This window comes from Bos grunniens, chromosome 22 (genome assembly GCF_055505025.1).
Source record: "Bos grunniens cultivar Pamir isolate PY7600 chromosome 22, Bosgru_T2T1.0, whole genome shotgun sequence".
Taxonomy (NCBI): domain Eukaryota; kingdom Metazoa; phylum Chordata; class Mammalia; order Artiodactyla; family Bovidae; genus Bos; species Bos grunniens.
Window position 1 is genome coordinate 44389967 of NC_141186.1, and position 15313 is coordinate 44405279.

Consider the following 15313-nt stretch of genomic DNA (forward strand, 5'->3'; position numbering starts at 1 on the left):
AGGCGAGGCTGGGGCTCCAAGCGCCTGACCCGGGCCCTCGCCCGCCCGGGCAGCTCCTGCTGCCCATGGCTCGGGAGTCGCCACAGCCCTCTCCCGTTGGGATACAGATCCCCGGAGCTGCCCTCGGGGGAACGGGATTCGGCAGGCTGCGCACCCTTTCCCGGACCCAGTAAATTATCTCCCAAATAGGTGCTGGGCATGCCCCGGGGGCCAGGTCTCCCATTCTCCGTCCCCAGCCTTCCCTGGGACCCCAACAGGGTGCGGAGTGGGAAGTGCTGAGCAGCAGCCAAGCGTGACCGAGTCCAAGTTCCCCGACACCCGGCCTGGCGCCCGCTGGGGTCCCCGGCCCGCCTCCGGCCCACGTGGCCGGCCCGGCCTCTCCGCCCCCGGCCCCGCCCCGCTCCGGGGAGCCGCCTCCGTAGCCGCCGCTGCCAGAGTCGTAGCCGCGGTGCGAGCCGCAGCCCGGCGGGTCGATCCCGTGCTGGGAGCCGAGGTGAGTGTGGGCGGCTGGCCTGGAGCCCCGCTACTCCGCTAGACCTTCCCCGCTGGAGACCCTGCTAGACACCCTGGGGCGGGAGGCCTTCCCGGGCTGATTCCTCTCCACCTTCACCCACCAAGCCGGAGCTAGACCCCACCTCCAAGCCGCCCTCGTTCCATCCCGGTGCCCGCGGCAGAGTGTGCGCTCCTGGCTCCGGGCACCCTGAACGGTCAGGGGAACCCTGGAGGCGGCACAGGTAGGCAGTGCCACCACCAGCCCCGACCGGCCGCCGCTCCGCCGGAGACCCTGACTCCGACCCTCTGCTAGCTCTTGGGCTAAAAGTTCCCGGACCCACTTCCGGGGACGGAGGTGCCACCTGTCTTGGGGTGCGGCCCCTTTCCCTCCGCGTATCTTCCCGTCGGGCGCTGTTTGCCGGGGCTCGCAGGACCACCAGTTATTTCGCGGCGGGGAACCTGGCTTTGGGCGCGCGGGGCGGTGGCTTCGGTTTTGGGCCCACTCGGGCCCCTGTGCTCGTTGCTGCTTAAACTAAGCGGCTCGAGGATCCAGGGAGGAGGAGGGGGAGGCGGACACCATGGGGTTAAGGCGAACTTCGGTCCCTCGTAGCTAGAGACGGGCAAGCGTCTTCCGAGTGTGAAAGTTTCTACTGAGTCGAGTTCCCGTGGGCTTTGCCACGAGGAAGAACCGCTCTTGCAGTATCAGCGGCCTCATCAAGGGCTTATACGTTGATGAAACTGAGTGGCTTGTTCCTCGAGGGCTCTCACTCCATTTAATGCCCAAACCAGGCTTGCCTCCAGCACTGGGCAAGGATGCGAGAACTGCCAAATGGTGGTTGTCCTGGGTGAAGTAGCAGAAACGTATTTTTAAGCAGTTCATGCACTGCCCAGGTGTTACTACCTTCTACCCTGGGTGTGGAAGAGTTTTGCTAGGTCTGAGTGTCAACTGTGTAGTCTTGCGCAAGTTACTTCACCTGCTCATGCCTCAGTTTCCTCATCTGTAGAGTGGAGATGATCATAGTACAAACCTTAAAAGGTTTTGTAAGATTGAAGTTTTTATTGTAGTGCCTGGTACAGGCTAAGTTCTCCCTCGGTTAACTGTCCTTCTTGTTACTATTTTGACTGATATTAACAGAGCACCCCCATCCCTAACTCCACTGTGAGCTAGGTGAGCAAGCTCTCCGCACTTCTCCGTTTCCTGATAAGGACCTGAATTATTTACACAGTAGCCCTGGTGTCCCCTTCCGCCTTGAAACACGTGGGCTTTGCATTAACACTTCCTATGCTTAACCGGCCTTGTGTGAAATGTTATCTTAGAATGTGAGACTAGAGATGACCTTTGTCAAGGACAATCCTGGAAAATGGGGTCTTGGACCTTCTCTGGAGGCTCTGGGGTGTTGTGGGATGTTTCCCTCACTGGAGTGGAGCGGATAAGGTTTCATTAGGACCCCTTCAGGCGTTGGTCCCCCTGACAGGCTGACATCTTCTATCAGAGCTAGAAGAGGTAGTGTGGGAGTCTCTTTATGGGTCTGAGGGCCTGATCTTGCCCCCTCTCTTTCATTTACTCACCTCTAACAGGTTGTCCGTTCCATCAGTGGGGTGCTCCTGGGCTGAAACAGTTTAGTTTTTTCTTGTAGGGGTGGTAACCAGATAGACGTTCTGAACCTGGGGCTCTAAGAACCTTCTGAAATACACCTGAGATGCTTGGAGCACAGGTGTGTATTTTTTCAGAGGGTTCTCTTTACATCGTATTCTACAAAAGGCCCGCATCCCCCAAATATGGGACCTGAATGCCAGGTGGGAAGATGGGAGTTATGGTCCCCTATACAAGACAGGCCCACTTTTTTATGGAGTCACGATGTCAGCATTTCCTCTGTCCCTGTAGGTAGAGGTGCACACATGTTCCTTTGTGCCCTTGCTCAGAGCTCACCTGCCAGTGGAAAGTTCAGAGTCAAATCAGCTCTGCCTTGACTTGAAAAAATCTGATAAAGAAGTCAGTGGGGAAAGAAGGCAGGCGGGGGTGGGGCGAGATGTGTGTTTAGGGCCTGTGGTGGGGCCTTTAGGATAGGGTGCAACTGATGAATATTTGAACTCAACTTGTCAGGAGACTTCTCAGACTTCTCTTTTGCACATGCTTTTCCTTCTGCTGAGCACACTCTCTCACCGCCTTTTCTCATGTCTGGTACTTTCATGCCATTTAGCTCAGATGTTTCCTCTGTTGAAAAGTTTCCCCTGACAACTTTGTCCAGAGCATCCCCTTCCCTGTCAGTTTCTGTCATGTTCCCCCATTTTTAAAAATTAATTTTATTTTTGGTTGGTTGCACTCGGTCTTTGTCGCAGAGAGAGAGGGCTCTTCTCTAGTTGCAGTGTGCAGGCTTCTCACTGCGGTGGCTTCTCTTGTTGCGGGGCACGGGCTCTAGGTGTGTAGGTTCAGAAGCTGTGGCACACAGGTTTAGTTGCTCTGCAGCATGTGGGATCTTCCCAGGCTAGGGATCCCTTGCACTGGCAGGCGGATTTGTATCCTCTGCACCACCAGAGAAGTCCCGAATTCCCCCATTGTATTTTACTCTTGGAGTTTGCCTCAAATGGTTTTCCTCATGTGTCTGCTCAAGGGTTTATTGTCTTTGTCCACCCAGAAGAATGTAGAATCCTGTTACCCTTGTCCCTGCTCCACTCTGGCCCCTGGCACACAGTAAGTGCTCACTTAATGTCTGTGAGGCACAGCATGTATAGTATCCACTGAGGGAGGCTCCTGGAGGCTGGAGAGGTTTAGGAGGAGTGAAATGCAAAGGAACTGGCCGATAGGAATGCCAGTCTACAGTGTGACCTTTGAGGTCACATAGTTCAGCCTGCAGTTTAAACCACCTCCACAGCACTTCCTCCTAGTTACTGCTTAACCCAAGCTCGGATCCTCCAATGAAGGGAACTCGTTGCCTCCTGAGAGAGCCTATTCCTGCCAGAGAAAGATGTGGGATGCAGAGAATGGGATGTCGTCCCCATATCACTCTGATGAGGGGGAGAGGTGCGTGCTGCTGCTCCAGTTTTTCTGGTCCATGTTGCATCCTGAGCCTTTCATCCATCACCATCCATCCCAGTGAGCTGCCTCTATTTCTCTGCCATCTCCAAGGTTCCTGAGCCCCTGACCAGAACTCAGTGTGCTCCTGAGTCAAGAGTCATTGGAGGGAGCCTAAGGCAAAGAGGCATCAAAGAAAACTGCAATTGTTTAGAAACCTTCGAGGCCAAGCTCTGTATCGTTCAGACTCCTGTAACTCATTGGGCAGCAGGGGTGGTGGCCATGAGGTATGGGGCTCTGTTTCTTTCATTCTTTTTGTTCTTTTTTGAGATTTGTCCAGTTAATTCCTCAGTTTATTAATTATAGTCTTATTTATATTTTTAAAAGATTAATCCTTGGACCCATTACCTTAATGATTTGTAAAGATATCGCCTGATTCATATCACCTCGCACAAACGGGTTGAAACTTGAATGAAAACAAAATGTTTATATATATGATTCTAAGTTATTGAGTCAGTTCCAGTTTCTGTGGGAGGTCACCAGTGTGGTGAGTGGAGCGGGGTCCACTGTGGAGAGGTTTAGAGGAAGACTTAGCTTTTTTTCCAGTGTACCTTAGCCACTTAGCTCAGCTAATTTACTTCACTTATTCAGGAATCACTTATGGAGGGAGTGCCCTGGCACTGGACACACAGCCATCAAGGAAGCCAACAGCGCTTCTCCCTTCAGAGTTCACATCGCAGGGGTCAAGCTGGGTAATAGACAACTAGACCTATAACAAGATGCCAAGTTGTATGGTCAGTGTGATGAAGGAAATGAAACTGGGTAAGGGGATTCAGAGTAGCTGGGATGGAGGCAGGGTTGGTTTAAGTTAGGGAATGTCTCTGCTGCTGCTGCTGCTGCTGCTGCTAAGTCGCTTCAGTCATGTCCAACTCTGTGCGACACCATAGATGGCAGCCCACCAGGCTCCCCCAGGATTCTCCAGGCAAGAACACTGGCTCTCAGGAAGCAGCATTTGAGTGTAAACCCATTTGAAGGAGGGAGCAGCCTTGTGGGTGGCTTGGTGAAGACCACGCTTTACATGTGGCTATGGTCTGTCTCCCTGGGGAAGGGAGAGAGGAAATGAGGCAACATAGGCAGAACCTCCCCCACCCTCTCTCCAGATCTTAGCAGGTGGCTGGCATAAGATCTCAGCATTGTGTGCACTCCTGGTTGACCAGAAGGCTGGTGTCTTTCCTTTCCAGGGGGTGGGGCCTGGGGTAGTGATGTTCCTGAAACTGCTGCCTGGAAGTGAGCATGAACCTTGGGGGCTTGATGCAGGATTCTCACTGGTTATAGCTGTGTGTGTGGGGGGGGGGGGGGGGGAGTATACTGTGGAAAAGGAACAAAGTAGCAGCCTTCAGTAAGTGCCAGTTAATCTGAATGGCTGTGCCTTGTGAGGCTGAGCCCTGCACCAACATCTTAACATGTCTATGTGTGTCACATACCCTCATTTTCCAGACCAGAAAACTGAGGTGTGGAGTGATGAATAACTTGCCAACTGTGTGTCTTCTTGGGCCTCTTGTCAGTTGTGCTGAGAGAGGTGGAGGTGAAGAGAATCTTCCCTGAATATCTGTTCAGTGACATGAAGAGAAATGGGTGTTTGAAGTATCTTAGGCCTCTCTTGGGTGCACATCCCTGTGGAATGTCAGCCCTGGGAGGCAGAGCGAGTGCTCAGCCCCTGGCTCAGTGAGGGCTTGTTGGGACATTTGGTGGGTGTCCCAGGGTCTCTGGTGGCTATGGAGTAAGAAGGCTAGAGGAGGTGATCACTTTCATTTCCCAGGTGTCTCCTGACTTTTCCAAGGTGAAGCACAAGTTTTCAGGGCAGAACTGGACATGGGGCCCAAGTCAAAACAGGAATGCACAGAAAGAGACGCTGGGGCCCGCAGCCAGAGTTGGAGGACAGAGGAGGCAGCTTGGTGTCTTGCCTGGCTCAGCCAGCTAAAGAGCAAGCTAGTTAGTTACCGGTCCAACTTGGCTCCTTATCCCAACACCCCACCTCCACTTCCAGCCAGCATATAGTAACTTTATGTGTCTGAATTTGCTGGTAGAACCCCAAGCTCTGAATTCAACTCCAATTCTGAGCTCCATAATATTTTCCTGGAAACTGGAGGAGAGTACTGACCTGGCTTTGAAGCAGATTGAAGTGTCTGTAGGTTGTAGAGATGGCAGTTGGGGTCTTGTGTTCCAGTCTCTGCTGCAGTGTTAACCAAGGGAGTGACCTTGGACAAGGTGCTTAACCTCTCCGAGCCTGTTTCAGTGAACCAGTGAAGTTGCTCAGTTGTGTCCAGCTCTTTGTGATCTCATGGACTGTAGCCTACCAGGCTCCTCCATCCATGGAATATTCCAGGCAAGAGTCCTGGAGTGGGTTACCATTGCCTTCTCCAGGGAATCTTACCAACCCAGGGATTGAAGCCAGGTCTCTCACATTGCAGGCAGACACTTTACCATCTGAGCCACCAGGGAAGCCCCCAGGCCTGTTTGTCCATCTGTGAAGGGAGATAGTGCTTGCCTGTACCTCGGAGTTTTGCTCTGTGGATTAATTGAAAAGATATTTGCAAAGTGCTTACCCCCATCACAGCCTGCATGCTGGGGGGCTTGCTGGGGTCATCATCTGGTACTTAGGATTGACTCAGGTCACTCCATCACTTCCTTGTGCTCCTATCGAAAAGGTGTGCTCAGACACACCGGAAGTTCTTCATTCAGATTTGGGGACTTCAGTGGTGTGGATGTTATTCTTTTTGGAGACCATCTTATTAGACAAATCTGGATAATGGAGTTGACGATCAGTTTATGGTGAGACAGAGGCCAAGTTGAACTGCTGCTGAGACCTCTTGCCCAACTGTAGCCCCCGTTCTCTCCCAGCAGTGCCCCTACATGCTCAGGGCCGCCACTCCCTAAGGGGCACATGACACCTTTGGAACTTGGCTGCTTCAACTCACAGTTCTGATGCACCTTCACCCCAGGTCCCCACTGGTTCCTATAACAGAATGAACCTGACATCCACTTTCAAATCTTTGCTCCTGCTATTCCCACTACCTGGGATGCTCTTTTGCTCTTCTCCACTTTCACAGCTTCTCTCACTACCCAACTCCAGTGGCCTCTTCCTTTTTCTTCTGTTTTGGCTAGAGAAAGAAATTATCTTTTGCATGGCATGCCCTGATTGTTTCTTAATAAACAGAAAAGCAAGCAAATCAGAAATTGTAGAGTAAATAATGAAGTTCCACCTCCCTCATTGCAGGCTTACATCCAGAAAGAACATTTATGATCAGCTGGCTGTGTATTTCTCTTACAATCTTACATAACAACTTTGTGTACCTGTGCATATATATATTTTTAAGGCTAACACAATCATCACTTGTTTTGTATGTATTCTTCTCCAGCCTTGTTCTTTTTTTTCCATTTAACCATACGTCCAGGAGCACCTTCTCTGTCCATATGCTCTCTTGTTTTTACCTGCCCTGGCTCTCACCTTCCCCTGGAAGAGTGTACAAATTTATGTGGAAATGCATTTTCACTTCTCTTAAGTATATACTGAGCAGTGGAATTGCAGGTTGTATGGTGACTCGATGATTAACATTTTGAGGAACTGCCAAATGTTTGCCTTGTGGCTGTTCCATTCTGCAATCCCACAGCAGTGTGTGAGGGGTCCAGTTACTCCACGTCCTCACCGATGCTTACCACTGTCCATCTTCTTGATCACTGCCAATCTAGCCCAGGTGAAGTGATCTCATTGCGGTTTTGATTTTCATTTCCTAACGGTTAGGGGTGTTAAATATGTTTTTTAACTGTATTTTTTAAAGCAGTGTTGGGTTTGTAATACAATTGAGAGGAGGGTACAGAGATTTCCCCCTTGCTCCCACACATGCCTCGCTCACCGGCATGCTACATTCATCACCAAGGATGAACTTGCAGTGGCAAATTCTGTAGTTTGCCTAAGGGCTCCTCGCTTTTGGTATTCTACTTTCAGTGGATTTGGGTAAATGTACAATGCCATATACCCGTCTTAACAGTATCATACAGAATATTTCACTACTGTAAAAACCCTCTGTGCGCTGCCTGTTCATACCTTCTTCCACCCCTGCCGTATTCACCGGTCTCTTTGTTGTCTCCACGGTTTTGCCTTTTTTAGAATGTCATACTGTTGGAATCATACACCGTGTATCCTTCTCATTTTGGCTTCTTTCACTTAGTAATATGAATTTAAGACTTCCCATGTCTTTTCATGAATTGATAGCACGTTTTTAGCACTGAATGACATTCCATTGTCTGGGTGTATCCCAGTTTATTTTTCTCTTTACCTACTGAAGGCCATCTAGGTTGCTTCCAAGTACTGAAAATTATGAATAAAGCCTCTATAAACATCTATGTGCAGTTTTTTGTCTGGACATAAGCTTTCAGCTCTTTTGGGTAAACACCAGGGAGTGGATCATATGATAAGGGTGTCCTTAATTTTTGTGGTTTTTTTTTTGGCTGTGCTGGGTCTTTATTGCTACATGTGTCCTTCTTTCTTTGCAGTGAGCAGGGGCTGCTCCTTGCTGCGGTGCATGGGCTTCTCATTGCAGTGGTTTCTCTTGTTGTAAGCATGGGCTCTAGGCATGTGGCCTTCAGTTGTCTGGCTTCAGTAGGTGTGGCTGGTGTGCACAAAAGCAAGGGCTCAGAAGTTGTGGTGCACGGGCTTAGTTCTGTGGCATGTGGGATCTTCCCAGACCAGGGATCGATCTCACATCCCCTGCACTGGCAGGTAGATTCTTAACCCCCAGATCACCAGGGAAGCCGGAGTGTGTTTAGTTTCTTAAGAAACCTTCAAACTGTCTTCCCAAGTGACTGTACCATTTTGCATTCCCAGCAACAGTATATGAGAGAGTGCCTGTTGCTCCACCTGCTCGTCAGCATTTTGTTGTTGGTATTTTGGATTTTAGCCTTTGTCATAGGTACTAATGGTATCCGCCTTGCTGTTGTCCTGTGATGATATGTAGCATCTTTTCCTATGCTTACTTGCCATGTGTGTATCTTCTTTGTCGAGGTGTCTTTTAAGGTCTTTGGGCCATTTTTCATTCAGATTGTTTCTTCTTATTCAGTTTTAAGAATTCTTGGTATATTTTGTATAACAGTCCTTTATCACTTGTGTCTTTCACAAATTCTGTCTCCCACTCTGTGGCTTATCTTCTTTTACTCTTGGTATTATCTATTGCAGAGCAGAAATTTTTTTAATTTTATGAAGGCCAGTTTATTATTTCTTTCATGGGTTGTATTTTTGGTGTTGGATCCAAAAAGCCATCACTAGGCTTTCTGCTGTTTATTTTTTGGGAGTTTCAGACATTTGCATTTTACAAGGTCTGTGATATATCTTGAGTCAATTTTTGTGAAGGATGTGATGTCTGTGTCTAGATTTTCTTTTTGTGTGTGGAGGATGTTCAGTTGTTCTCAGCACCATTTGTTGAAAGGATGGTCTTTGCCCCATTGTATTGCCTTTGTCCTTTGTCAAAGATCAGTTGACTGTATTTATGGGGGTCTGTTTCTTGGCTCTCTGTTCTGTCCATTGATTTTTTTTTTTTTTTTGTCTCATCTTTTGCCAGTACTGTGCTGTTTTGATTACTGGAGCTTTATAGTAAATCCTGATGTCTTGTAGTGTCAGCCCTCCAACTTTGTTCTCCTTCAGTATTGTGTTGATTGACTATCTTTTAATGTGTTTATCAGCCATTTGTATATCATCTTTGGAGAAATGTCTGTTCAGATCTTTTGCTTATTTGAAAAACTGGGTTGTGTTTTTACTATTGAGTTATAAGGTTCTTTATATATTTTAGATTCAGTCCCTTATCAGATAGATACATAATTTTTCAGTATTTTCTGCCATTCTTTGGGTTGGTCTTTTTACTTCTTTGATGGTGTCCTTTGAAGCCCAAGGTTTTAATTTAGGTGAAGCCAACTTACCTATTTTTCTTGTGTTGCTTCTGCTTTTGGTGTCTTAACTAAGAAACCTTTACCTAATCTAAGATCATAAAGACTTATGGCTAAATTTTCTTCTAAGGATTCTACGGTTGTAGCTCTTATATTTAGGTCTTTGATCCATTTTGGGTTAATTTTTGTGTGTGGTGTGAGGTGCACCAGTACAGCTTCATTCTTTTGCATGTGGATACCCTGTTGCTCTGCACAGTCTGTTGAAGAGACTATTCTTCTATTTTATTGTTTTGACATCCTTGTCAGAAATCAGTCACAAATGTGTTTATTTTTGCATTCTCAGTTCTATTCTATTGATCTATATGTCTGTCCTTATGATACTACCATTGTCAGTACTGTCTTGATTATTATACCCTTGTTCAGTTCAGGTCAGTCGCTCAGTCGTGTCTGACTCTTTGCGACCCCATGAATCGCATACCCTTGTAAGTTTTGAAATCAACAATTATGAATTCTTTCAAGTTTGTTCTTTTCTGTGATTGTTTTGGCTCTTTTGGGTCCCCATATGAATTTTAAGATCAGCTCGTCAATTTCTGCAAAAAAGTCAGCTAAGTATTTGACAAGGGTTGTACTGAGTCCGTAGTCAGTGGAAAGTTTGACAGTCTCATCAATACTAAGTCCAGTCCTGAAATACTTTTCCTGGGTGCGTCACTCACCTCCACAGGTCGTTGTCTTATGGGGACACACTCAGAGGCCCACCCTTCAGGCTGCACAGACAAAAATCCAGGAACATCAGCATCTTTTTTAATTGTTGAAGAAAGTGACACCATATAGTGTAGTGTTTAAGGCTGAAGACCTTGGATAAAACTTTTAACACCCGATTTTGTGGAATGGAAGTGCATCTGGCACTGACCAAGCATATGACTGATCTGCTGCCTTTACTCTGAGGGTGTGATGAAGATCCCTAAAGATCCTCCCCAATTCCCCCGCCTCCATGCCTTGAGAAGTGTGGTGAGAACTAAGGACCCCACACCCTGGAGGTACCAGGGAATGGTGGAAAGCATTGGAGTAAGGCTGCATTTTAACTTGTTTTATCTACTAGGCAAATAGATTGCATTTAATGGGAGGGTTTTTGCTGCCAAAGCAATCCCCCACCCCGCATCATAGTTTGAAGAATGGAATAAAAATAAGAACGGAATACTATCACATATTAAAAGATTAGTTTACACCCCTAACGCACTTATGTGTTCCAGATGTAATGCCTTGGCACAAGTCCAAGGTTGTATTCTCACAGAAGAAGAAACAAGAAGCACAGCACCTACACGTGCATCTGTAGGAACCTGGTTTTCTGAATTTAAGGAACAACCTGGGGACTCCATTGGAAACTGCAAATCCACTCACACCTCAGCGTACTCTAAGCTGGGACAAAGAGCTCCATTTTAAACAAAACAGTGCTAATGCATGTATGTGTGTATTTGTGTTTGTCTGTGGTGGGGGATTGGAGTTGTTTATCACTGTTGTTACAAAAAAGTTGGGGCTGAGTTTTTCATTTTTGGAGGGGAAAAACTTAGAGGCAATAGAAATTATTTTGAGATCTTCAAAATCTAAGCTTCTTTGGTTTAGCAGATTCCCTTTACCTAAACTGTAAGAACAGTTCCTAGGGATTTCATTTCCATTCTTAAGTGAGGGGTGTGTGTGCCTGCATGTGCGGCTGGAAAGTTAGGGGAAAACACAGTGACATAACCCAGCCCCCAAACAAGGAAGCGCATTACAGAGCTGAGGTTCCAGCCTCAGAAGGTGCAGCTTAACTGACCTTGAGTAACCTCTTTTTATGACACATCTCCGGTGGGGCGGGGGGGCAGTGGGGGAGAGAACTGTGTCTCTCCAGCATGGCTTTAATTTTACAAAAGCCCTATGCAGCCTTGCAGACTCAAGTGGTTTTCTTAGCAAATCACATTTCATATGTTCTGGGCTGGGCAGGGCCTCACTAATCCTTGGCCAGCATTGTGAGTCAGAAAATATTTAAATGACCGCCTGAGTCCTTTGAGGAGAGAGAGTTGGCAAGTTATCTTAGGGAGCTGAAGTGACTCTTAAGCAGCATTGCAGGAAAACAGGCGTAAAGTTGACACCAATGTTAGCAGCTTTCTTTTACTATTACCTCTTAGAGTGAGATAATAATGACAATGCTACCAAATTTTATTGAGCACTTACTTTATGGTGGAATCTGGCTTGTTTAACTCTATTGGTTTAAATGTTAATTTTGTCTAAAAAAAGTTCCTGTACCTTCACAGAAACATCTTGAATAATGTTTGATGAAATATCTGAGCCTTAGGGTCTAGCCAAATTGATATTTAAAATGAAGTATCACAGAGGTTAAGATACTGTTTGAAGTTGTTCAGCAGAAAGGAATAAGGCGATGGAAGCAGAAGCGTGGTACTGTTACAGCTGGGAGGACTTTCAGAAAGAACTCCATCTGCCATGACTAATTGCAAAATAAGATCATCCCTCTGCAGTTACAGAGCGACAGACAGTATGGATTGGCAGATGGGGTGGGGGCCGGAGTGGCTCAGATTTTCTGCCTTTGAGTTGAATGGATTTTTCTTACATTTCACCTTTAGATCACAGGCCTGAAAATTCATGGCCCTAACTGAGCAGGGCCATTTATCTGCAGCTACTGGGTGCTTGTTCAGTAGTTTGATCTCAATTGCTTTATGTGCTAATGAGGCATTTGTGTTTTAGCCTAAACTTGGGAGACTGCTCCTGTCTTCTGAGCCACCAGCTGCCACACAGCTGTGGTGGCCTTTGGGTCACTGGCCACAGGAACTGTTGGTGCCTGGGGCTGTCTGTGGGGGAACTCAGGCTGCATGTGTAAATGTGGTGTCCCAGACAACATTATTATAGTTTTAATTGTATCTTTTTTTTTAAATTGAGATATGTCACATACCATAAAATCAACCACATTAAAATACACAATTTAGTAGTAGTTTTGGGTATATTCACAAGGTTGTGCAGCTGTTACAACTGTCTGATTCCAGAATATTTTCATCATCGCAGAGTACATTTATTTTGAAATAAATATTCAATAACACTGTCCCATGATGAGGTCTGTCCCATCAGTACATAAACACGCATGCTGTTATTTTTTCCAATTTAAAGAAAAAAAGAAAACAACCCACGCACTTCTTTCCTTCAGCCAGACTGCCATTTCTTTTCATTTGAGAGCAAAATTTCTTGAAAGAATTGTCTGCACTTGCTGACTCCCAATTATTTGCCCCCTGCGCTTTCTCACTATTTTTTAATAAAAAAAGTGATAAACTATACATAACATGAAATTTACCATCCTAGACATCTCTAAGTGTTCAATTTAGTGTTAAGTATGTTCACACAGTTGTGCAGCCGTTTCCTGGACTTTTTCATCTTGCAGAACTAAAACCCGATATTCATTAAATGACCGTGGTCCATTTCTCCCTCTCCCCAGACCCTAGTAGCCACCACCCTGTTTTCCGTCTCTATGAATTCACTACTCTAGATGCCCCCTACAAGTAGAATCAATACGTGTATTTATTTGTGAGGCAGTATTTGTCTTTCTTGGTGACTGGCTTCTTTCGTTTAATGTCTTCAGTTTACATCCAAGTGGTAGCATTTGTCAGAATGTGCTTTGTTTTTTCCCTGAGGCTGAATAGTATTCCATTGTATGTAAAAGATCACATTTTGATTATCCATTCATCTGTTGTGGAGGCCTTTGGTTTGCTTCCACTTTGGCAGTTGGATAATGTTGCCATCCCAATTCTCTATCTCTTTCTTCTTCTTTTTTTCAATATTTTGGTTTTGCTGCACAATATGTGAGATGTTATTAGCTCCCCCAACCAGGGATCGAACCTGGGCCCCCTGCATTGGCAGCGAGACGTCTTAACCACAGGACCACCAAGGAAGTCCCACAATAGTCTTTTGAGCCCATTATTCCTCATGAATATCTCTTGCCCAGGTCTGCAGTGACTGCCCTGCTCTTCATCCCAGTGGCCCATTCTCTAGCCCCATCCTGCTTGGCTATCAGCAGTGTTTGACAGTTGGTCATTTTCTCTTCCCCGAAGCTCTTTCTTTACCTCGCTTCCAGGACACTGGTCTTCTTCCCACACCTCAGTTGAGGGCAGTTCTGTCTCTGCTCGTCACCCGGGCTGCTACCACCCTTGTCCAAGCCCCTCTTCAACATAACGGGGTTTCTCACTTCCTTCACCTTTACTGAGATATCACCTTCTCTGGCCATCATATCTAAACTGTCAGCACTACCCCCACACTCCTCTCTACCTTTCTAGATTTATTTTGTCTCTTAACTTCTGTCACCGTCCAGTGTAGCGTGTATTTTGCTCATTCATCTTACCGTTTTCTGCCTCCCCTACTAGAATGGAAATTCCATGAGGGCTGGGGTTTTTCTTCTATTTTGCTCCCTACCATATCCCCCACACTTCGCCTGGCACTGAGTAGATGCTCAGTAAATATTTGTTGAACCAGTAAATAAAATTTTGGAAAATAGAGATTAAAAGCGGCATGCTGCGATTCATGGGGTCGCAAAGAGTTGGACACGACTGAGCGACTGATCTGATCTGATGATTCTTTCATTATGATACAATTCTTGCCATATTTTCTTACATGTGAATTGTTACATATAAGTGGGTCTGTATTTGTGTGTCCTGTTTTTTCCCACCAGACATTACTCCATAAGACTTCTTTTTTTCTTAAGTTGCTACATAATCTTCATGATTACTTGCTGAACAGCTGCATATTGTTTTCACTGAATGGATGTAGCAATTTTATTTAACCTTGTTGTTTTGTTTAGCACTATTGGGCAGCCTCCAATTTGTTGCTATTGGAGATTACACCGCAGTGTGTGTCGGGCATTTGCCCTGCCTCCCTCCCTCTCTTCTGAAAAGACTCCTCATTCTTTTGATCCCAGGAGGGGACTGCAGCCCAGGCTGGGCCTGTCATGGTTGCCCAGCCACTTGGCTGTGGTGATTGGTCCAGGGATGCATATAGGCCCAGCCAGGATAGGCCATGGGCTTCCCTTGGGTCACCCTGACTCAAAAGTGGCAGAATAAATGCTCAGAGGCACCAGAGCTGTAAGGGGGGGCCCCTTCCTCAGAGAGAATGGAGTGGTGACAGTATAAGGAGGGAGATGAGCCCATCACTTGTGATCCAGTGCCTGGGCTGAGCTGTTTCGTTATGCTTCCAACAAATTCCCCTTTTCACTGATGTAGATGGAGTTGGATTTCTCACTGCAAAGAGAGAGTCTAGAATAATCCAACTCAATGAGCATCCCCACTCACTCCTACCCCCTGCCCCCATTCCCTTTTTTAGTTCTTTAGTCCAGAGCAAGAAAAGAGGTTACAGGGTACCTAAGGCATCTTTCGGGACAGAAAATGCATTTTAGCAGAAGAGCTCAATTATTATTATTATTTTTTGGTCATACTGGAGAGAGAGTGTGAAAGCATCATCGATCTGTATTCAGATGCTGGCACTGCTATCCCGTAGGGGTAACCTCAGTTTATTTGTCTGTAAAATGGGGGTGAAAATAATCACACCCTACCTCAGGGAATTGTTTTGAGGACTAAATGAGTTAACACACACACACAAAATCTTCAGAATGGTGTGTAGCAGAGTGAAGGAACGCTCACTGAGCATTAGCTGTGGCAGCTGCTGGGTTATGATGCCCAACTCTTAAAAGGGTGTGTGTGCTCAGTCATGTCCAACTCTTTTTTCAGCCCCATGGACTGTGGTCCGCCAGGCTCCTCTGTCCATGGAATTTTCCAGGCAAGAATGCAGGAGTGAGTTGCCATTTCCTCCTCTAGGGGATCTTCCCGACCCAGGGATCAAACCCAC

General features: G+C 46.6%; 1 protein-coding gene across 11 annotated transcripts in view; it reads left to right on the plus strand.

Annotated features, from left to right (window-relative positions):
* Positions 1-439: 439 nt before the first annotated feature.
* Positions 440-15313, plus strand: part of ARHGEF3 (Rho guanine nucleotide exchange factor 3) — a 312981-nt gene continuing 298107 nt past the window's right edge. For 6 of the 11 annotated variants that reach the window (XM_086367403.1, XM_086367401.1, XM_086367411.1 and 3 more), the window contains exon 1: positions 440-493. Coding sequence is in view for 2 of the 11 variants with exons in the window: in XM_086367394.1 (XP_086223520.1) it covers positions 3788-3792 (5 nt within the window). In the remaining 9 variants the exon portion in view is untranslated. Of the gene's footprint in view, positions 735-3450; positions 3793-10692; positions 10903-15313 lie in introns of those variants that run through there. The other 5 variants (XM_086367394.1, XM_086367406.1, XM_086367397.1 and 2 more) reach the window with 4 other exon arrangements.